At 47.0% G+C, this 22,273-nt stretch overlaps 2 protein-coding genes across 6 annotated transcripts in view; one reads left to right on the top strand and one right to left on the bottom strand.

The window, feature by feature from the left end:
• MCPH1 (microcephalin 1) overlaps nucleotides 1-22,273 on the top strand; it is a 189,839-nt gene that overhangs the window by 82,349 nt on the left and 85,217 nt on the right. For all 5 annotated transcript variants that reach the window (XM_080928880.1, XM_080928878.1, XM_080928879.1 and 2 more), the window contains one exon: nucleotides 5,402-5,479. In XM_080928880.1, the coding sequence (XP_080785006.1) occupies nucleotides 5,402-5,479 (78 nt within the window). The remainder of the gene's footprint in view (nucleotides 1-5,401; nucleotides 5,480-22,273) is intronic.
• The window catches only part of ANGPT2 (angiopoietin 2), a 45,041-nt gene continuing 30,319 nt past the window's right edge, over nucleotides 7,552-22,273 (bottom strand). Inside the window, exons 4-9 of the mRNA XM_080928881.1 lie at nucleotides 21,862-22,094; nucleotides 19,776-19,906; nucleotides 15,086-15,187; nucleotides 14,087-14,253; nucleotides 10,574-10,704; nucleotides 7,552-8,391 (exon numbers count right to left, since the gene is read on the bottom strand). Coding sequence (XP_080785007.1) covers nucleotides 8,231-8,391; nucleotides 10,574-10,704; nucleotides 14,087-14,253; nucleotides 15,086-15,187; nucleotides 19,776-19,906; nucleotides 21,862-22,094 — 925 coding nt within the window. The 3' untranslated portion in view covers nucleotides 7,552-8,230. The remainder of the gene's footprint in view (nucleotides 8,392-10,573; nucleotides 10,705-14,086; nucleotides 14,254-15,085; nucleotides 15,188-19,775; nucleotides 19,907-21,861; nucleotides 22,095-22,273) is intronic.

Raw genomic sequence — 22,273 nt, 5'->3', positions numbered from 1 at the left:
AATTTGTGGTTTTAACAAGTAACAATTTAATAAATCACTTTCATTGTTCCGTACCTTAAGCCATCGTTGCTGGGGAAGATGGGTAGGAGGTAGATGGTGGCAGAGACTGTCTTGTCACTCTTTTGGTCAAAGTAGCTAAGAGACCATGTATATGACAGTCCCTACTCTGTCTGCTGACCAAGTGGACATGAAGCAGACCTTGAATAGGATAAAGTTAATTAGGTTCCCGTGGATTAAGTCTGTGACTCAAGTGTCCGCTGTTTTGTGCAGCTAACAAGAAACCCCGTCTTGCTCCTTGCTCCATAGGATCCTAAAGGAGCTCATAGTGTGATAGTAGCCCAGGCTGGCTTTCAGCTCCTTCTGTAGCTGGTGATGGACCTCCGCCTCCCACCATGCACATAGTTGGGGTAGACACGGTACCTAGAACTTCCTTGTATGCTAGGCAATCACTCAAACAGCTCAGGCTCCATCCTCAACCCATAAAATTGATTTTTTTTAACAGAATAGCTGGATATCTGTTCTTCTCCAAATCAGCCCCAAAACAGGTCAGAGAGACTGGTTATCTGGAACTGTGAAATAAACTCAGTTTTTATAGTACAGTTACAGTAAGTTTGGTCATCAAAACCGTGGCTGTTCTTAAATGCTTCATCATGACCTACAGCAGTGCTGTCAAGTGGGTTGAGTCGGCTTCCTGCTGTATCTCATGTCAGCACTTGATCATTACTGAGTGCTGGGAGCCCTTGGCTTGCTCCTGCCCAGCCTGAGAAAGTCTCTCACCGATTAGTCTCTGCTGTGTCCCAGGCTGATCCACCATCACTTTTAGTTGAAATAATTTGCATTGTTTTCTCTTTAAAAATGTTTCCTGAGATGTTGGGAGTTAAGGAAGCTTTGCTTGTGGTCTCTGCTTAGGAAAGACTTTGTGAATAGATTGTCCTTGAGATTTTTTTTTAAGCCATTAAGAAAACATTGTAACATTGGGAGCCATGAAAACCTGAGCTCAGTCCCCAAAACCCACGAACTGTCCTCTGATCATGGTGTTTGCACACCTGTGTGTGTGTAAGCGTGTGCAAATACACATGAGTACCATTTGAACATCGTGGCTACTAAACTGTCCGAAATGCACTAAGATCCATAGAACTTCTGGAAACTTCTTGATTTTCTTGAGTTGATGACTAACATTTTGATTGTTAGCATCCTTCACAGCCTTCAACAAGTTTCTGTAGACATATCCAAACTAACATTCATCTCTCATATGTGGACACATCAGAGAACCATTAATTCCGGTTTCTTGGAGAAGTTACTTTGACCTCCTTGGTTGCTCTGCCTGTCTCAGAACTCAGGCTCACTGACAAACATTTGATCCATGCGTCCAACTGCCATGGCACCAGAATTCCCTTTTTGTTTGTTTCATCTAATTTTCCAGGCTGCAACTGCTCTGCAGTTGAGGGTACAGCTTTACCCAACACAGAATGGATTAATGGCTGGAGCCCTGTCTCTCCTATAGATGAAAAGGTGACAATGGCCAAATCTCAGCATTCCTGTGCTTTTTTTCCTGGAGAAGTGGCCCCAGAAAGTCTGCCCGGTACCCACCTGAGGACCTTTGTGCACAGGTTCCTTGGGAGCTTCATTGACCTTAGAAAAGCCATGGTTTTATCCTTATCCATCTTGCCCCAGCAAAGGTGCTACCCCTTTGACCTGCCCTCTTTCCACAAGTTGCCTTCACCCCACATTCTCCAGCTTGTGGGAATCTGCAGAAGGATTTCAATATTCCTTCCTTGAATTCTGCCTTCCCCAGTTGGCCACCATTCTTCCATCTGCTCTGCATTTCCCCCATTTAGTTCCGCTGTCTCTTCTGTGCACCCTTTCCCTCCCTAAGTCCCCAGTGAAACTAAATGTAACAGCCAGATTTCAGCTGCATCTTCTTTCTGATATATCACAGCCATCTTCATTCACATCTTATATCAGCTCCACTCTCTAGCTTCTCCAACTGCAGCCAAACTGCCTCACACTGCCCAAGAGAATTATAAAAATGTCTGCAACAAGAAGAGACTTGTAGGGGATGAAGGGATGGCTCTGTGATTAAGAGCATTGTCTGCTCTTCCAGAGGACTGGGATTTGACTCCTAGCACCCACATGGCAGTTCACGGCCATCCATAACTGTAGTCCCATAGGATTCAATACCCTCTTCAGGTCCAATGCAGACATACATGCAAGCATGCACCCATATGTATATACGTGTGTATATGTATATGTTTAAATAAGTCTTTTGAAAAGAGAGAGGGAAAGAGACTTGGTTCCCGGTTATAGAGTGAACTGCGTAGGCCTGTATGAAGAGACATTATCTAACTATATCTAAAAATAAATCAAGAAAATGGTTCCTCTGATAGGTTCATTGGCACAGTGTGGGTCTTATGAATGATGGTCAGATATCAACACTACCATTTCTTTTTTTTTTAATATTTATTTTAGGTATATGAGTTCACTGTAGCTGTCTTTAGACACACCAGAAGAGGGCATCAGATCTCATTACAGAGGGTTGTGAGCCACCATGTGGTTGCTGGGAATTGAACTCAGGACCTCTGGAAGAGCAATCAGTGCTCTAACCACTGAGCCATCTCTCCAGCCCAACACTACCATTTCTGTTATCTGATTTGTCTAATATCTTTACTGTGCTCACACCTCATGTGGGATGTTGAACTTTCATTGAGGTGGAGGTAACGTCCCCCACAAAGATTCATATACACACAAGTTGTGATCTCTACACACAACCCCACTCTTTGCTGGATAGAGTTAGTCTCTCGGCTATTTTTGTCATACGAAATATTTTCTGGGAAATGTGTGTGGTTGGGTAAGGTTATTTCACAAGGCCACCTGAAATCCTAGAAAACAGATTTTACTATTTTGAATATTGCACTGAGCTAAAGATGGGTTTGGCCAATGAAAGGGTTTATTGTGCCAGGAAACATTTGTAAACCCCAAAAGACCACCAAGGAGCCGAGTCCAGTACAATAGCATTAGGGTCTCTTTATTCAAGCTGGAGCCACACCACCGTCTCCGGCACAGGAGAACAGGAGGGGGCTGAGCTCAGTCTCGGGCAAACATTTCTAGAGACAAGAAGTGGGTATTTAGCCTGGTACATGTCAGACTGAGGGGCTGGTGCATTGTGGCCTTTAACATAATTGGCTGCTGTTGGGAGCCAAACCGTAAATGTAACTTCTGCTTTCTTCCTGATTGGTGGTTGTTAGGAAGTGAAGTATCAGGGGTGGGCTTGGAACCTGGAGGTGCAGATTTGTTGGGTAACCTGCAAACTGGCGCTCCGAACCCGTCTGTTAACTGAGTTCAACCTTAGGCCAGGTTCTCCAAGATAGAGTCTGGACTTGAAAGATTTGGTCTCTCAGGCTAGAGTACAGACTTGTTTTTCTGTAGTTTGGAGTCTGTGATTTTTAGTGAAATCAAATCTGTGTTTTCTGCTACCTCTGTGCAACATTTATTCTTAAAGAAATTGAATTTATCCATTTGTTTAGCAAAGTCGTACTATAAGTGCCTCACAATTTTATTTTCTTAACATTTAGAAAGGAGCAAAGTCAGAGAACATGAATTTTCCCCAAGAGCTTGTTTAGGTTTAGTTGACATTTTAATGTGGATTGAATTTGAACTTGAGTGCCACGCATTTCTATGACTGACTCCTGGCCCCTCGCTGGTGTACCAAATTTCCCACCACAGGATTCTACCATTGCTGCATGCCGACCTGAAGCTGATGAGGAGACTACATCTTATCTCCTGGGCTGATTATACAGGGTCACAGAGGCGCACATATCCACAGTGTTATCTCTAAAGGGTAGATAACACACTGAGCCAATGGCAGGAAGGGGAAAGAACACTGTGTAACTTGAATGGCTTTAACCCACACAGTAATTGAACTTGTTAAGATCTTTCTCCTTCCTCTCCTCCCTCCCTCCCTCCCTCCCTCCCTCCCTCCCTCCCTCCCTCCCTCGCTTATCTTCCTCTCTGCAATGGCATTCGGGCAATAAAAGTTAAGAGGAAAAAAAAAAAAAAAGACAGATGACAAAGCATCTGTGACCACAGGGATCAAATTGAAGTGTTATTTTTCTTTTGAGCAGGGTCTCTGTGAGCATAACTGCTGTTTCCCAATCCTAATGGAGACATGGCTTCCCATGTTCTCCTCTATTCTCATGACGGCCTTGAGCTCAGCATCCTCATAGCTGCTTCTCCTAAGCTCTAGACTTGACTTCTGACTCTCAGGTCCTGTGCTTGCTTCTTTCTTCCTTTCTTCCTCCCTCCCTCCCTCTTTCCTTCCTTCCTTTCTTTCTCCCTCCCTCCCTCCCTCCCTCCCTCCCTCCCTCCCCCCCCTTCCTTCCTTCCTTTCGTCCTGTGCTGGGCCATCTCCTACAGTCTTACCTACCACCACCTCTACCTACTTGGCACCAGAACCACAAATGCATCTCACCCCTTTTCACACAGGATCTAGAGTTCAAAATCTGCTCCCTCTGCTTGCACGGCTTGTACTTTACCAAATGAGCCGTCTCCCCACCTCACTCCGTCTCCCCACCTCTCACTTCATTTCTTTCTTTCTTTCTTTCTTTCTTTCTTTCTTTCTTTCTTTCTTTCTTTAATCCTAAAATCATGGGATGTTCATGGAACATTCTAAAGGACAACTTAGATTTTAGCACACAGCATCTCACATAAAAGCAGGATAATGTTTAAGAATCTGATTTCATTAGGATACTGTGTTAGTACTGTCAACTTGACAGGATGCGAAATCACCTAGGAGACCAGCATCAGGCACACTTGTGAGGACTGTCCTATTTAGGTAAGCCTCTGTCCATCCCTCTGTGAGATTGTCTTGATTGGGTTCACTGAGATGTCCGAAGCCACCCTAACCAAGGGCAACAGCGTGCCCTGAGCCTGAGTCCCATGATGCATAAAGAGGAGAAGCCAGCCAAGGTCAGATAGTTAGCTATCATCTCTCACTGCTCCCTAGCTTCGGATGTAGGTTGACCACTGCTTCAAGCTGCTGCCTTGATTTCCCTGCTGTGAGGGACTATGCCCTTGAACTGAGAGCTCCAGTAGTCTGTCTACTTCTTACATTGCGTCTTCTGGGTCTCAGGTGTTGGGTATCAGCGGGAGAAGCCACCAAGCTGGGTACTGGCCTCCATTTATAGCCATATTGAGGTGTTTTCTTAAGATGTGTTTGCTCATGACTGGAACAGATAGCATGAAGCTTCCCAAAGTGCTCTGGCTTCCCTGTGGTTGACTTCAGACCTGTGGAGCTCATTGCTTTTAGGGGATTTGTTTTTGTTCTAATCAAAGTGACTCTGACCTGCCACCTAACCGTCTAATCAACCCATGACTGATGTTCTCTGTGTGATGTCTTTCTCAGGTACTGTTGTCTTTAGAGTTGGGACACTGGATTTCCGAGGAGCCTTTTGAACTCTCTGAAACCTTCCCTGCAGCTCCGGTAAGTCAGTTTTGTCTGATACTGCCAAACGCAATGCGGTATTCAAAGGAAACTGTCAGGGTCTTAACCTCGGTAGCATAGGTTAGGAGAGGCTCATTCAGACTAAAAGAATGTCATCCCAGAAATGAATGTCATCTGCCTGTTTACTTGTGGCATCACAAGTGAAAACTTGGGGAAGACATTTGTAAAGTTCGGTGAGAAATGTCACCATGAGGAGTGTTGTTGCCTTAGCCAGGCATTCCAACACTCAGGAAATGGAACTGGGTGGATTGCTGCGAGCTCAATGCTGTCCTGGGCTGCAGGGTGAGACCTTTTCTCAGAAAAAAAGAATCTTTAAAAGTAATTTAATCAGGAAAGCTTATTAGGCCATGCAGCTCTTAAAACTAACGCTAATATAGAAAAAACTAATAGGTATAAATGTGGCCTGCCAGCATTGTAATATAGTCTGTATATTTTTTCCTAAACTCCGCCTTATAGACTCTTCGTTATTTTAAATATTTGCTAATTGAGTTCTAACTTCTCAAATAATTAAGGTTTGACTGGAAGCAGGGTTATGCAGAAGTCAGTTTTCATTTCCTAACATGTTGACTGGTTTGAGACAGTTAATTTGAAAAGATGAGTCTCTGAAAGACAGTGGCTGTTCTGGCTGTCCAAGTGGGCCTGTGCTGGGGACCCAGCAGGAAGCTGCACTCTGACCCTAACCGCTCGCTCATCTCGCCCATCGCATTGTTCTGTTTTCATTTCAAGATTGCTGTTCTGATTTCCTTTCAACTTTGTAAATGTTTTCTTAAGAACAGAAAAAAAAACTCCTCCCAGTAAGTTTGTTTATTTAAAATACTGTATAAGGAGCTGAAGAATAAAGTGGAATCCAGCTTCTTCCCATTCTCTGAGCTAAGAGAGCAGTTGGGACTCTTAAAGCACGCACGCGTGCACCGCTGCACCTCTGACTCCATCTTCCTGCATCCACGGATGTGAGTGAAGCAGGCGGCTGCACATCCTTCCTGGGTGACCGTTTCCCACCTCACTTCCTGCCGCTGTGGTCATTCAAAAAATGTACTGCTGTTTTGAAGCTGTGGCTTGTGTGTGTGTGTGTCAGTCAGATGTTCTAACTGGGTCCAAAGCCATGTTGGCCCAGTCGACATTTCCTAAATGTAATAATAGAAACAGTGGTCAGAAGGCAGGGACAGAGTTCTTCCCTCTGGAGTTAGTTGGCAGGAAGTGAGCGTGGTAGAGGAGAAGGGTGCCCTGGCTACCCTGAGTCTGCGGATTGACCAGAGCCCACACCAAGGCTGCGTGAAAGAACATGGGTTACAGCAGCCAGCGGCTCCCAACCTGAGGGCAGATACTTACATCACTATTCATAACAGAAGCAAAGTTATGAAGTAGCAGTGAAAAGATTTTATGGTTGGGGTCACCACAACAGGAAGAACTGTGTTACAGTGTCTCAGCATTAGGAAGGTTGAGAACCACTGCGCTATAGAAATAAATATAAAAAAAAAATAGCCTGTGGAAATGAAGGACAGACAGACAAGTGAGGAAGGTCACAGGAGAAACTGCGCTAATGCTCTGTACGGGTCACTAACCCTCGCTGCAAGCTTCAGAGTAGAACAGACGGAGACAAGGGGTCACAGTTCCAAGCATAGTGTTCGGAAACTTTTCCTAGGGGTATCTGATTACAGTGCAAGCCGGACATTTTGGCTTTACATTCTTCCAAAAGACTTGTTCAATTTGTTATTGGATATTAAAAATGTTACTAAGGCAAACTATTTTTTCGAATTACGGCCTAAGTAGGATGATTTTCCTTAACCATAAATTAAGTTTTAGCTTCATTTTCTAAAATATTATCTTGCTAAACTAGGGAGCATATCTCTAGGAATAGAGCGCTTGCTCAATGGTGACGTCTCTTCCTCATGAACAACACTTTTGTCATTCACAACAATCTTCCTTGTTACAAGCACAGACCTGTATGTGCATGCGTGTGACCAAAGAAAAAAGTTGTAAATATTATCGTAAAGATTAAACATAATCACCTCAACTAATAACTTATATTTAATTACTAAAAATACCTTCATATTCAACAGCCAGGACAAAAACAAAATAGTACAGTCTCCACATACACCAAAGTGGCGCCTGCTTGGTGGTTATTCCAGAGATGTAGGCACTTTTGCCATATAGTAAATAGTATCCAGCCATTAAAAACTAAGCCCTCAAGATTGTTAAATGTGTTGTTTTCAAATGAACATGTAAAGCACCTAAGAGGGAATCATGAACTGTGCTTCGCCAGATAATAACCTGGAACCACCACTTGGAAGTCCCTGGCTGCTAGCTGCTGTGGCGCAGGGACACAGTCTTGTCATCCTGACAGCCGAGCTGCCTCTGTGTGCACTCTAGAAACAGGGCTTAGAGGAATGTGGTCCCGGGATTTATCTGCACCGTCTAAGTGTTTTCCAGTTATTTCCTGATGAACTCCCATGCAGCATTCTTCCTCGTGACAGAGTCTGCATGCTCTCCCTCTGATTCTCGGCCGCAGCCTCCCCACAGGTGTGTCTCCAGACTGCAGTGCCTTTGTTTCCTCTGGTTGTTAGTGGTGCAGGCTTAAGGGATGTGCTTCAGTCTGATGCACACAGATCCTCCCTCACCCCGGAGGAGCACCTCGTGGTGTGGAAAGGGGCTGCTGTGCATCAGTGTCTCTCAGTGCCTCGGAGTTAATCTGTGGATGCAGCAAGTTCTTCTGCTTGTGTAGGCAGGCCTTTAGAAATCTGCTGGCCGGATCATCATGGTTGTGCCCTTGAGCGAGTAGCCGGACCCCTTCCAGTAGTACCACTTGATACCGTTGAACTTGTTTGTATTCTGCCTCTGTGGGTAGTACTGTCCATTCAGGTTGGAAGGACCGCATGCATCGAACCACCAGCCTGTGGAAGCGAAACACAAAAGCTGTTAGGACTGGGTAGTCACAGTACCTTGTCTGCAGGGCTCAGTTGGGCACACACACACCTGCAGTGTGGGAAGAGCCACATTGATGTGTTATTCCATAGATACAAACTGCACACCATCGCGATCATAGTGCCATTGCTGCCTGAGTTCTTACACACGCCCTAGCTGCTTTTGTTCAGAACCCTTGTGACATGAAGAAGTGTTGGTCAGTGCTGTGTGAAGAGCTGACACCCATGGTGCATTGCAGGGTGAAGACATGGAGAGACTGCCAGCAGATGTGGGTAGACGTCGTAAGAGCAAGGCGGTCCAAGTGGTCGCCATTTCACTCCATCATGTTACTGTGGCTGGGATAGAAGCCAAGTACCTAGTGCTCTGTGGAGCTAGGGAAAAGGAACCTTAACACTATAAAGTGTGCTGCTGAGGGAGAGTCAGGCCACAGTAAAAATCTTCCCGATTGTAGCTCCAGTTTCTACCCACAAGCGGGAGTATGGCAGGTGAGAGGATTCACCATAGGAAAGAGAAACCTAGACAGTGTACAAATCCGAATTGTGGATTTAGCGTGGGAGAGACACAGGTCGTGTGATAATATTTGTTTCTTTTTAAATACAGAAAACAAGAGTAAATGGCAAAGAATGTGGGTGACACACCAATTCAGGGACACAGTATTTATAGGGTAGCTTCTCTTAAAAAATATTTTTCTCCTAGGCACTGCTGCTCGGAGACACCCCTGGGTGGTGATTCTGAGAAATGGGAGTGTGTAAAAAGAGCCTGTGTTGTGCAAAGCCCTTGGGCTGTGGAGAAATGTCAGTCACAGATCTGCGTTAACCTTCGGGCGCCATCCGAGTCACTGCGCACATCTCCACAGGCCACCTTCCCCATGGGCCAGCCCATGGCTTGGAACTTGGCCTCTTACAACCCAGACCTCCCCACTTTCCCTCCCCTGGCTGCTTGCCTCCTCCCGAGTCTCTCCCGGCTCCATTCTCAGCCCTTAAATCTTGAACTGGGTAAATAAATGAATTGCGTCCTTGGTCGTGAGCAGCTCTCCTGCTCTCTGGAGTAGCAGCACACGGGTGGTCTGAGAACAGGCAGCCTCTCCAGAGAGGTCTGAGTGTGGGAATGAGCAGCAAGCAGGCTCGGGACCAGGGGTGCTGCGGGCCCAGAACCCACCCCCATTGCCATGTGGCCTTAAAGACAGCTGTTACAGTGAGGTCAGAGTCTAGCCCCGTACCGAACAGTTCATCGGGTTTCTCTCCTTTGAATAATTACAGCTAATGGAGAAAACTCATGCCACCAAGTGGCCACTCTGCTATCCCAGGAATCCAGGATCTGCCAGATAGCAGGACCTAGTTCCTTCATGAAGCTTCAAGTTCTGAGTTTCGTTTCCTAAGTAAATCCTCTTGTTACTGTTGCTGCACAAATTCTCTACTGAAGAACAGACATTGGCCAAGCTTCGATCTTTTACTTGTCTTAGAAACTTATGTTTTTATTTTTTAATTAACTTGATTTATTTATTGTGTGGAGATCAAAGAATTGTAAGGAGCAGTTCTCACATTCTACCATGAGGAACCCAGGCATTAAACTCAGATGTTGGGCTTGACAGCAAGGATATTTCCCCCAAGGAGCCGTCTCACAGGACTGAGATAGTGTCTTATCAAACCTAAAACTCACAGATTCAGCTAGACTGACAGGCAAGCCAGCCCCAACTCTGACACTGTCCACACCATGTGCTCGGCTTTGTACGGGGTGCTGCAGACCTGAACGCTCACATGGTAGGCACCGTACCCACTGAGCTGTCTCCCCAGCCCGCTTCCTTGTTATATAAAAGAACCATTGCAAGAAAAGAGACAGCTGAAAAGTCCTTGACTGAATGTTAGACAGAAACAAAGCAAGATGGAGCTAAACCCTTCCGCTTTCATCTGGTCAGTGAGCCCACTTAATGTCCCCCGGTTCACTCCCCAGCATCCTGAGAGTCCACTGTCACCCTAGTGACAATTCCAGCTCCATGCTGTGTTCTCACCTCACACGTGAGCTAAAAGGAAGCCCAGCCAATGCACTGGTACGCAGGCGGCCTGTCTTATGCCCACTGTCAGTCACCCAGTCCAGTCTGAGCTCCTATGCTCAGCCATCGCCCCTCCCCAGTACAAATAGGAAGAGCCTTACCTCCCGTGAGCATCTGGGAACACTTGCAGATGCATTTGTCGTTGTCTGAATCCTTTGTGCTAAAATCACTTCCTGGTTGGCTGATGCTACTTATTTTGCCTGCGGTGCCTGTAAGTCCCGTAAGGTGAATCCTGGAACGTGCAAAGGAAAAAATAAAAACTCTAACTGGCTAGGATTGTTGATTCCCCGTAGTGGAAAAATTTCTCGTGCTGAAGGATTCCATTCTGCCGAACGCACTCAGGCCTGTCCGTGCATTCCGGTGCCTACTCTGTACAAAATATTTTGCACTGGTATAAACAGGAACCAACTTATCATCAAACCCTCTGACAAAGAGGGATGTTTTCATGACAACTTAACACATATCCCCTACACCAGCATCAGCAGAGCTTGAGGGAGCCTCGTAACCCACTCTCCCCCTGCATGCGGATAAGCAGGGGTCTGCAGCACAGGGGGGTTTCTCACAGACCCCCCACAACAACCACTGTCCCTGTGGAACGGGTGCTAGAGTGACCACATGCCCCCTCTCTGGTCTGAAGGGGTAGGAGTTGGGGTGGAGAGGCTGAAGACAAGCAGAGGGTGAAGAGGTTGGGGTAGAGAGTCTGCTCCTGCGGCTGCTTTGGTTGATTCTGGACACTGGTGTAATAAACCTGTCCGACCTCAGGAGGGGACTAAATGTCAGTGCTGCCAACTGATCACAGGGCACACTGTTAGACCATTGCCCAAGAATGGCCTGCAGCAGCCAACTGTGCCAGCCAGAAGAATCTAAAGGACACAGGGTAAGCATAATCCCTCTAATTAAGCTGACCCGGAGCTCACTATGCAGCCTAGGTCAGCCTTGAACTTAGGACAGTCCACCTGCCTCAGCCTCCCACGTGCTGGGGTTCCAGTCATGCACAGCCATGCCCATTTAGAACATATAACTCTCTAAAACACCACAACACTGTCACAAACTGCCGGTGGTTCAATGTCTCAAGTCGGGACAAAGCTGGGTCTCACATAATAGGGTGATGTGAGGATGTCATCCTGTGGGTATCCTGTGGGGTTCTGACATGCCAGTAACTAGCAAACTGGCTCACTGAATCCCCATGAGCTAGTGAGATCTAGACACAAGAGTCTCGGGTACGATGCCATAAGGGATTCCTCTGTGGTGACTGGGAAGTGTCCTTTGAGCCCCCAAATGCCCTCTTTGTAAAGCTGTATGTCCTTGCCAACCACCACCTTGGGAAGATTCCCTTGTCAGTGTCTCATGTGGGAACAGGCAGAGGAGAGGGAGAGACCGCTGTCCAGGGCTCTGCTACATGTCTGCACAGTGAGTGCTGCAGCTGCAGTGTGTGGACAGCTAGTTCTTACGTGCTTGGGAACCTGAAACATTTCTTCCTGGTCCTTCTTAAGCCTAGGCAGGCCTGACATTCACCATCCCCCACTCCACCCTCCCCAGGCTTGTCTTTCTTTTCAGTCTCTTGTCTTCTTTGAAAGGTCAGTTCTCAGGGGACTCATTAAATGTCCTGCAAAGGCAAGTAATATAAGAGAGAAAGCTATTTTTATTAGTCTCTTTTTGAAAGGTTGTTCAATCTTAGAGCCTTTGGAGGCCTAGCAGACAAAAGTACACTCTTTCAAATCTGTTATTAAAAACAGGCTTGAGCTGCCTGTGGCATTGCCCGTCCAGACTACAGTCCTAGCATCTGAGCAGTGGAGGCAGGAGGTCAGGAGTTTGAGGTCATCCCTGGTGACAAGTTTAAGACTTACTTGAGCTACAGGAGCCCCTGTCTTGGGAATCCAGAGAAAGAAAGAGAAGGGGGTGGCAGGGTATTAGCAGGCAGGCAGACTGTCTTCTTCTGCCTGTCCCTTTCTCATACACCTGTCGGGTCCCTGCTTGATCTCCTTGGTTGGAAGCGCGGCCTGCTCTGAAGCTTGACTTTACACTTACTTAAGCACTACGTACGGTGTGTTACTATCATTCTCTCAATTAGTGTGGCAGGCTTTCATGGACTGTTACCTTTTATATTTCCAACTAAGCTAAGCCTCAAAAACCAGTGTTGGTTTGTTTGGTTTTTTTTTCAAATAACATCTTCAAAATATGTTTGTGTTTCCAAAAGAACCTTAGCTTACAATATTTTTATCATGTCATTGTGGAAGGGTGATGACCCATATAGTAAAATCTCCTTATATAAGCAGGCTAATTCTTCTGTGTTTTTCTTTAAGAAAAAAAATTAATTCCTCTATTGTAGATTCCTAACTGCTGTCAGTTAAGGAAATATTTAGCTTGGAGGCAGCACAATGAAGACCCACTGGAACCCATTGACTCCTGGGCTCTGGAGTCCAGCTAGACCCTCTGGGTGCTGGGCTTGTGCGCGTCTTCCCGTTCACCCACTCCAGGGAATCCTGATTTTTCTAGAAGTTCGCCGACTGCCTCGCTGACCTTTCCAGTGTCACAGCAGGCTCTGTCTGCTTTGAAAACAGATTCTGAATCGGCACCCACTGCCTGTAAAAAAGCAGACTGTTCCTGGCAGCGCGTAGCTCTCAGGTCAGGCCCCAGGCTCTGAGCTGGCTTCCCTGTGCTGTCCACTGTGACCTCCCTAGGACACCAGCCAAGGACGTTATAGTCCAGCTTCCTCTCCACAGGGCCTGGGCGCCACTGAGATAGGGGTGGCACTGTGGGCCTCGGCTTTGTTTATGGAGGGCCTGTTGTGCGTCATTGGTCGTGTGTGGCTTCAGGCGGTCTTGCTCTGCGCCCTGTGGACACAAGCAGTAGGTGCCCACATTCTTTGGATGCCTGCATTCAGCTGGGCTCACACACACCTGCCTCTTTGCTGACACTGTCCAGCTTCTTGACCAACAGCCCTGTGGAAGCTGGATTTGAGCACACCACCATGCACAGATTCCAACACACCACGGGTGGCTCTAACCAGGGAGTGTGCGCACTCAGGCTTGCCCATGCTCTTGGAACATTCGAGATGACAGTCATCAGCCGGATGGGGATGAGCCAAGGAGGTGCTGCGGCTCAGATGTGCATTCTGCTTCTTACGACCTTCAAAGAATGGGCTGACTTTTAATATCTTACGTAAGACAGTATGCCCCAGGTGTCTGCCTGTTCTAACACACAGTATCTATCAAAGGGATAGCTCATGTTCACTAAGTCCCAACGGCACGAATTACATATGGCTGCCACGCAGCATCTCCGCTCAGAGCACACACACGGGAAAGCAGCAGATACGGAGCCGCCTTCACGGGTCTTCTGTACATTGTTTAGCCACAGGTAGAAATTGATGGGCTGCCTGTCTGTCTCAGTAATCTTTCTGCTCATCTTTCAGTCCTGGGGTCTTGACCATGCTAGAGGGATGCCAGTGAGTTTCGTCACTAGCCAAAGCTAGAATTTTAAAACCTGAGAAACAGACAGCAGTGCCCCTGAGAAATGGCAGTTCTGTGTGACCCAGTTGTGGATCTTGGTTGGTTGAAAGCCTGGAATCATTTTGCAGAAAGGTGCTCCGGCTTTCTCCGGGACAACCTGCTTACCTGTAGTTGGAGTCCTCGCCGGAGAGGTAGAAATGCTCGTACAGCGAGTGCGCCTCATTGCCCTCCCAGTCCTTCAGCTGGATCTTCAGCACGTAGCGCTGCCGACTGGTCAGCTGGGACACAAATTCGTTGCCCAGCCAGTACTCCCCCAGAGGGCTCCCGAAGCCCTGTGACCGAGAGCAGTACCGTTAGTCCACTGTTCATGTGTTTGGAATTTGTCACCCAACCATTCAGTCAAGCAGATGGTTCTCCCTAGCCCTGTTCTGTACAAATGCAAGGTCTTACACACAGGGAAGATTGGTTTTTTTTTTTTTTTTTTGTTTAACTTTTGAGAGAGAGGAGAGGGCGTTAATACCCGCCACCGTATGTCTGTAAACGTGGCCAGCGCCTTGGGCATTAGATCTACTCTTCTCTGAGGCAGGTTTTCCCTTTCACCACTGCGTGAGTCCGAGGCTAGCTGGTCCACAGGGATCTGGGGAGCCACCTGTCCTGTCTCACTTTATAGCATTACAGGTGACAGCTAATGTGTTCAGCCCTTACTGGGTTCTGGGGATTCGAACTCGGGTAGCCACACTTGCACAGCAAGCATTCTAGGCATGAGTCATCCGGCCAGCTCAGGAAACAGATTTATTTCAAGCCAATTTTAATGACCTGAGCTGTTCTCAGAAGAAATGTAACTGTTCCATAGCTAAAGGCACTGAGGTAACCATGAGCAGAGAGATAGCTGGCGGGGAAGGAGCTATCAACCAACCTGGGCACCATGAAACGTAACTATACTAGTGACATTTGTGCTGTGGAAGCCTCGCAGCAGAGCAGCTTGCCCGGCAGGCTTCGAACTCAGTTCCTTTGACTGAGACTTTTTTTAAGAGAGAGAGACGCTGGGCACAAAGAAGAACTTCTTGAGAAGCCATTGGTCAGATCTGAAAAGAACTAACGTTCTGAAGAACTTGGAAAATTGGTTCTCCCAAGGGAAAGCACTTTCTCAGCGACTTTCCTCACCTCTTTGTACTCTTTCCACGTCCGCTGGAAGTCCACGCTGCCATCTTCCCGGTGTTGGATGACTGTCCACCCTCCTCCACCCATGTCCATGTCACAGTAGGCCTGCAGGAAAAGCACACAGTCACTGCAGGCTGAAGACCGGGGATCCAGGCCTGTGCAGCAGCGGAGTATTCCTGGGGACTTTGTGACAACTGATTTTTAGAGTGATTTAAAGGTGGTGACGAGTGACAAGCAATCGAATCACATGACATGCTGGTGGAAACGGAACTTCCTGCTCGTCGTGCGCTCTGGCCATAGAGCCCCACACCACGATTCTTTTTGAGAGGGATTCCCGGTGACTGGGAGACTGTGGCAGATTCTCAAATCCCCTACCCTTAGAAAACCAGTCTTGTGTTCATTGACAACCCTCACTGCGGGCTACACCCACTCTGTCCAGTGACAGCTGCTTCACTACAAGGTACCAAACTCCTGCCATGTTATCCTGCTTTTGGGCTTCCTTTGTGTGCAGAGAAAATTATCCCGCCTGTGAGGGCCTGGGGCAGAAGGGGGCTGGGGGACATCTCAAGAGCCAGCACCATGTGACCCAGCTCGGCCGGGCAACTCTCACACTGGGGCTTGAGTTCAGGCTTTTTCCTGCTTCCCTTGTTGCCTGTGGCATTTTTCCCCAGTATTTTATTTCTGCTTTGAAACTGCCTCAGTGGTCTTTAAAAATTTTGCCTTAGAACACAAAATTCTTTGGGCTTGTATGTTTAATTTCAGCTCAGAGGGAGTTTGGGAGTTTTATTATAAAAATTAAAAACTCCTGAAAATAAGATTATATAAATACTTTTCAATTATGAGATTACAGTAGAACCAAAAGGGGGAAAAAGTTTTCCAGAAAATAAGATAATATCCCTGAAGCACATATGGTAGAAATACTGGGCTTCACAACCAGTTATGAATATTGTTTCTTTGTTGAGTGCCATGGTCTTTGGAGACCAAGGATGACCATTTTTGCAGGGTTAACTGAAATGTAGCTGTTCTGTGTTTGTGATTTAGGATGTGATTTCTTCACATTGCCTATAAGGAACCAAACCCAAAGGAATTCATGTTGTCTGCCATGTTGTTTGCCTCTCTCCCTCATGGAGACCATTAGTGGACGGCTTTACTCAGCCTCTCCTCACCACTATTCTACCTCCCCACAAAGGTCCTGGGCTCCTGTTGCCTTCCCCGGTGACTCGAGTTTAGAAGGACACAGTGGCTTGAAATAGAATCACTGTCCTCAGTGTAACTATTCAAAAAACACATGACAGGTTTGCTGAAGGAACGCTCCTGGTTATCATAGAAGAGATTTTCTGAAGGAGCCCCTGGTTGTCTCCGTGTCTCCGGGCAGGTTTGTGTAGTTAACCTCCGTTTGACTCTCTGTGTACGACCTGAGAGCTCACACGAGTTACTTGACACCATTCTGACATCTAGAAACTGACTTGACACAGATTCCGTTGGTCAGTCACAGGGCCGGGAGGTGAGTGGGATCTGAATATGGTCCCCTTAATTCCTGTGTCCTATCATTTTATGACATCATACTACCCAGAGCAGAGAAATTCCAGCCTTTTGATAGGAGACAGATCCACATTGAAGTCAGTTCATGAGGAATCCTTTGTCTTTTCTGCCTGTGATCCAGCAGCTGACCACTGAGGCCCCACTGGCTGTGCCCCCAGCATCCCAAGTGGCTTGTTGGTGAGTGGGAGAAGTGTTTGTAGTGAGCCCCCCCTTGTCTTAATATCTGATTCCTTGGTATTCGGGTCTTCACGGTGGAGTTAATTGCTCGATGATATTAAAGCAGGCTCTTTCCTGCTTACAGATCATTTTATCTTGTGGGAGTTAAAAGCAAGAGTCCCAACATTGAGGTTCACTGCCACATAAATTACATGAACCATGTTTTTATTCTCTTTGAATCCATTCGGGACCATGACAAAGTTATTAGAAAATTCTCATAATACTTTGTCCAGCTTTGTAAGAAGTGAAGAACAAAGCATTTGTGAGAACCAGAGAACTATGGTTCACTGTGCTGTGAAATTTGCAGAAGGAGATAGTGTTCTTGTAGAGCCTCCACATGGTCAGGAGATGCTCAGTAATATCGGCAATGATCAGAACAAGATCTGAAAGACGGCAGCACGACCCACTTCCGTTACAGCAGACCTGGGGGCACTGAGTGCTTTCAGTTTGCGTGTCCTGCCCATGCCCGGCACATGGACCCAAGGCCTGAGCTGTTCAGCCAGTGATGACTGAGTTAAGTGCTGTGCTCCAGTTCCAGGCCTTGGAGAAATGAATACATTACAGACGCCCATGGCTCTGGGAGTCTTGTGCTGAGAAATCTGGGGAAGAAAACAATTGTGCCTCTTGCATGCAGTGTGCAGCCTGCACACACAGAAACCTATGTAAATGCCAAGTTTGCTGAATTAGTTAATACTCGTCAAATGTAAAGCTGCCATACTGAAGCCTTTCATACAATTCCCTAGAATTGGATGGTCGTGTCTGCTGTGCAGGCTCCATATATCAGTTATTCCAGCATTTATTCCAGTGCCATCTCTGGTAATATCAGACCCTGGAAGGTGGAGTGACACAAGACCACACTCATTTATAGAGCCTCAAGTCTGGAGGGAAATTTAGAAGTAATAATGCAGTATAGCCCAGATACTTTAAGTTTTAAATATTTTATTAGTGGGGGGGGGGGTCAGGTGTGAACATGCATGGGTGTGGGGGACAGTGTGCAAGTAGGAGTCAGGACAACTTCTGAGTTGATTCTCCCCTTCCACCTTGTGACCCTGGAGTCACACTCAGGTCACCGGGCTTGCTTGGCAGTCACTTTCACCCACTAAGCTACCTCACCACGTGTAGATCAGGTCTTTTAGAAAACGAGGTTTTGAAAAACTTACTACTCCTGGCTGTGTTGATGGATTTCTTTTTACTGAGAATATCTAAAGGGAATATAAATCTGTCTCTAACCATGACCTCGACACACAATCCAGAGCACCGGGTCTTCACATATGTGTGCCTGCCAAGCACGTGTGTCAAGCTGTGAAGGTAGCATGATGCTTGGTAGGAAAAGAAACTCATTGAGAAAAGCGTTTTCAGAGCGGCATGACCATGTGACAGCAGATGCAGCGTTCACAGTGTGCTCACTGCCTCACAGCCCCGGGTGCTCCTGTCCCCATTATTACCAGGCCAAGAACAAGCTGGCATCTAGTGACATACACCATAATGCAAAGAACTGTTGACAAGCTGCAGAGCAGAAAGTAGAGACCCTCAGTCCGGGGCTGCCGGGCTGCTGTCTGCAACAAGCTGTACCGCCTCCCTCCTTCTCCCCATGCTCGGCTTCTAGGCCACCAGGGACATTAACTGATTTTCAAGGTCGGTTTAAAGCAACATGAACGAATTATATTTCTTTTGAAAAGTATTATTCTAAATGGCACAATATTCGTTGTTTTTAATTCATAATCAAAGTGAATGTTACTGTTTCAAATTCCACATCTTTAAACTCTTAAGCGCCGGTAATTTTTCTTTGATACCATGTTAAATTCTGAAGATAATACTGAGTTCAAAAAGATGATACTGCCAGGAGCCTCTGGAAATTTCTACTTTGACACAGCTTCCATGCATGTTTTGGAACCGTGTTGGCATTGACTTTTAGAGGCAGCCATATCTGTCCAAATGCAGCACACAAAGTGGTCCATTATTAGCATAAATCTTCACACTGATTCTAACTCGATGTCAGACTACCCCACCAGACCTCTCAGAGAAGCCACAGGAAGCGAGTTGCTGACATACATTCTCCCAGGCCCAGGCTGCCTGTGGAGGGCCTAATGTGACTGTGTGTTAATATGCCCTGCTGGACAGGACAGGGTTTCTGTCTCCTTTGTACAGGTAGAACAAAGGAGTGCCCCCATATGAGAGGGAAGAGAACGGCACCCCAGGACAGCGTGCTCAGGCTTCCTGGACTGCACTCTGTGGGGTCATAGTCCCCCCACTCTGAGCTATGGGGTTCTAAGCTTTCTGGGCACCCTGTGAGCAGCTCCATATAGAAATAGTTATCCCTTTGGGGAAACTGGTGGCATCCTGGTGTGAACCAGGACAGACGCTAGAGGTGCTGGAGCCGTGTGCAGTCTAAAGACAGAATGTCCAGTGGTTCCAAAGAAGTCTGTCAGAGCATTAAATATTTTTGTTTTGGGATTTTCTTGAGAAAAGGTTTTACTATGCTGACTTTATTACACTCTGGCTGCCAAGTGCACATCCATCTACAATTTCTATGACAAGCGAAATGTGTGCAAATTAAGGCCTTCTAAACAGTTGTGTTGGATGTCTTCTCAGTAACAGTGTTCTCACTAAGCTCCCTCCAAAATGAAGTGTAACTATTTATTGGTTAGTAAAATGATCAAAAGATAGGCTCTGGTTAATCCAGCCTCAGTTTGAAGAAGATACGTATTCGTTAAAATTAATGAGGTGATGTCAGCACCTTGGGGAAACACCTGAACGTGGGCATCGTTTCAACAGGACATTCTTGTGGGGAAAGGTAGAGCTGCAGACCATCTGCTCAGCATCCTTGTTCTGTGCCGAGCAATGTCTGAGCCCTTAGTGTGAGCCTGGGATGAGCTCGAGGCATAGGCATGGGGGGCGGGGGGCTCCCACAGATGCCGTGGGACATCTGTCTTACCTTGATCTCCTCTGTGGAGTTGGGGAAGGTCAGCGTGTAGATTCCACTGGTGGTGATTCCTGACTTGAAGACTTCCGCACAGTCTCTGAAGGTGGTTTGCTCTTCTTTAGGGACAGCAACAGAGCTCTTAGCTGTGTTTTAAAAAGCAACAGTCATTGAAATGGGGTTTTTGACTGGAGAGATGCCTGTTATTCAAGGCGTAGACATTTGTTCTCATGTAAGCAAGACAGACGGCAATCATCTTGATTATCACCTCCTGCAGCATGTTTGCTGTCAGTTTGGAAAGGTAGCACAAACAACTCTTGCTAACTTTTTAAAAAGGACAATTACTGTGTGTGTGTGTGTGTGTGTGTGTGTGTGTGTGTGTGTGTACCTGTACCATGGTGTGGGTGTGGCAGTCAGAGGACAATTTGCAGGAGTCAGTTCTCCTTACACCTTAGGTCCTGGGGATTTAAACATTGTTTTTTGGTGGCCAGCACCTTACCCACTGAGCCATCATGCCAGCTTCTTACTCCCTTTTAAATCAACTGTGTAATGCGGCTACTTCATAATGAGCTGTAGTAAACCACTCCTTTTAAAAAGAATTTTCTTCTGGACTAGACTTGGGCAAACTCTATAAGAGAACAAAGGGAGATACTAATTCCCTCCACCATCACCCCAGATCCCCTTGGCGTTTTCCCACTGAAGCTAAAACGTACACGGACCATTCTTTGTATAACTGAGGCTTGAGTCTTTAATCTTTTTTTTGAGTATTAAATGAAGGACTGAAAAGAAGGTTTAGTGTTAAGTCAGAGTACTTGCTAAGCAAGCCTGAGGTCTAGAGTTCGGATCCTAGCACCCACATAAAAATCTCTAATGTGGCAGCACACACCAGTAACTCCAGTGCTTGTGGCTGGGAGACAGGATTACTGTAGCTTGTTAGCTGTCAGCCCAGCTCTGCTTCAGTGAGAGACTCAGGATAAGACACTCAGCATCTTCTCCTGGCCTCTGCCTGCCCGCCCAGGCACACGTGCACATTCTACATGGAGCGAAGGTGCTTAGTGTCTTCTGGCTGTTGAGTAAGTAGGAAATGAAAGTCTGCACCTTGTGGGAGCACAGTGCCTACTTACCTATATGCTTCAACTCTTTAAGTCTAGACTTTATGTGCATATAATTCCCCTCCAGATTTTCTTCCCATAGCCACCCACCCCACCCCACCCCACACCTCACAAGCACCAAATAAGGGGACATCGTGAAATAAACCACAGTAAGAATGAGGTCGAAGTCAGGAAAAATTCCTACAGATAAACACTACAAAGATAGTCTTACATCTTTAATTACTGACTAAAGAGTCCCTCCCTCACCCCCCCCCCCAAGAAGTAAAAGAAGCTAACAAGTAAAAATTGTACTGAGGAAGGCTAAACATCTTCCAGGGTATGGTCAGCAATGGGAGGTGGTGCCTGCTTGGTGCCAACCATGACCCAGACATGGGGAGTGGGGGCCTCTTGCTTATGTGTCTAGCCTTCCTGTGGGCCCAGGGCAGTGTGCCCATTTGAAAGCCAAAGGAAGAAAGATTCACTTTGGCTTAATAACTTGCCAGCCTCCTCCGTTTGACTAATGAGGGACCTAACTCAAGAGGAGAATTCTTCAGCCTTGAATCACAGCTGTCCTTGGGGGTTGGAGCAGTAGCTGTCGGCACAAGGCTTACTCTGCAGTTTGAGCTCTAAACAGACATGGCCGCACAGCCCTATGCTCTTGTGCTGAGGCTGTGGAGACGAGTAGATCCCTGCAGCTCCTCAGCTGCAGGTCACAGAGGGAGACTATGTCTCTAAAGCCAAAATGAATGGCACCTGAGGACCGACCCCGGAGGTTATCTTCCAGCGTCTAGACACACATTTCTACATGCGTACACGCCCACGCACCCACACTGGGTCTGTGCTTTGTGATAAGTAGTTAGTATAATACATGACTGCCCCCATTCTCTTTGTCCCCCTTTGTGCTTGGGCCTCTGCTGAGACTCTTGTGCTGCGAGAAGCACCTAAGGCAGGCCGCGGGGGAGTGCTGAGGGCCCGCTGACCATAGGTCATCGGAATGAGGAGCTACTCACAGCCGGGCGAGGACATCATGGTCAGCAGGCTGTTGACCGTCTCCATTAGATCGTGCTGCTGCTTCTGAAGGACTGAGTTGTTGACCGTGGCGGTCACCAGCTTTTTCTCCAGCTCGTCAATGACAGAGCTCTGCTTGGACACCAGCACCTGGAGCTGGTCCTTCTGTTCCTTCATGGACTGCAGCTGCACACTGTGCTTGTCCTCCATGGCCAGCACTTTCTTTTCTAGGAAGCTTACAGGGAAGGGGTCTGTAAGTGGGGGGCGTTCCACACGCCTCAAGGCCTTGCTAGCGAAGAACCTGATAACATCTCATCGTCCCCAAAGCCAGCAGACCTCTCTGTTCCCCGGACTCCTGTGCTGCCGCAGTGTTTGGTTAAAGCGTAACATAAAGTGGGAAAATTTGGGGGCTGG

This window comes from Micromys minutus, assembly GCF_963924665.1.
Source record: "Micromys minutus genome assembly, chromosome: 14".
NCBI classification, from domain to species: domain Eukaryota; kingdom Metazoa; phylum Chordata; class Mammalia; order Rodentia; family Muridae; genus Micromys; species Micromys minutus.
The sequence above is the reverse complement of the archived record's forward strand: the minus strand, read 5'-3'. Positions and strand labels throughout refer to the sequence as shown.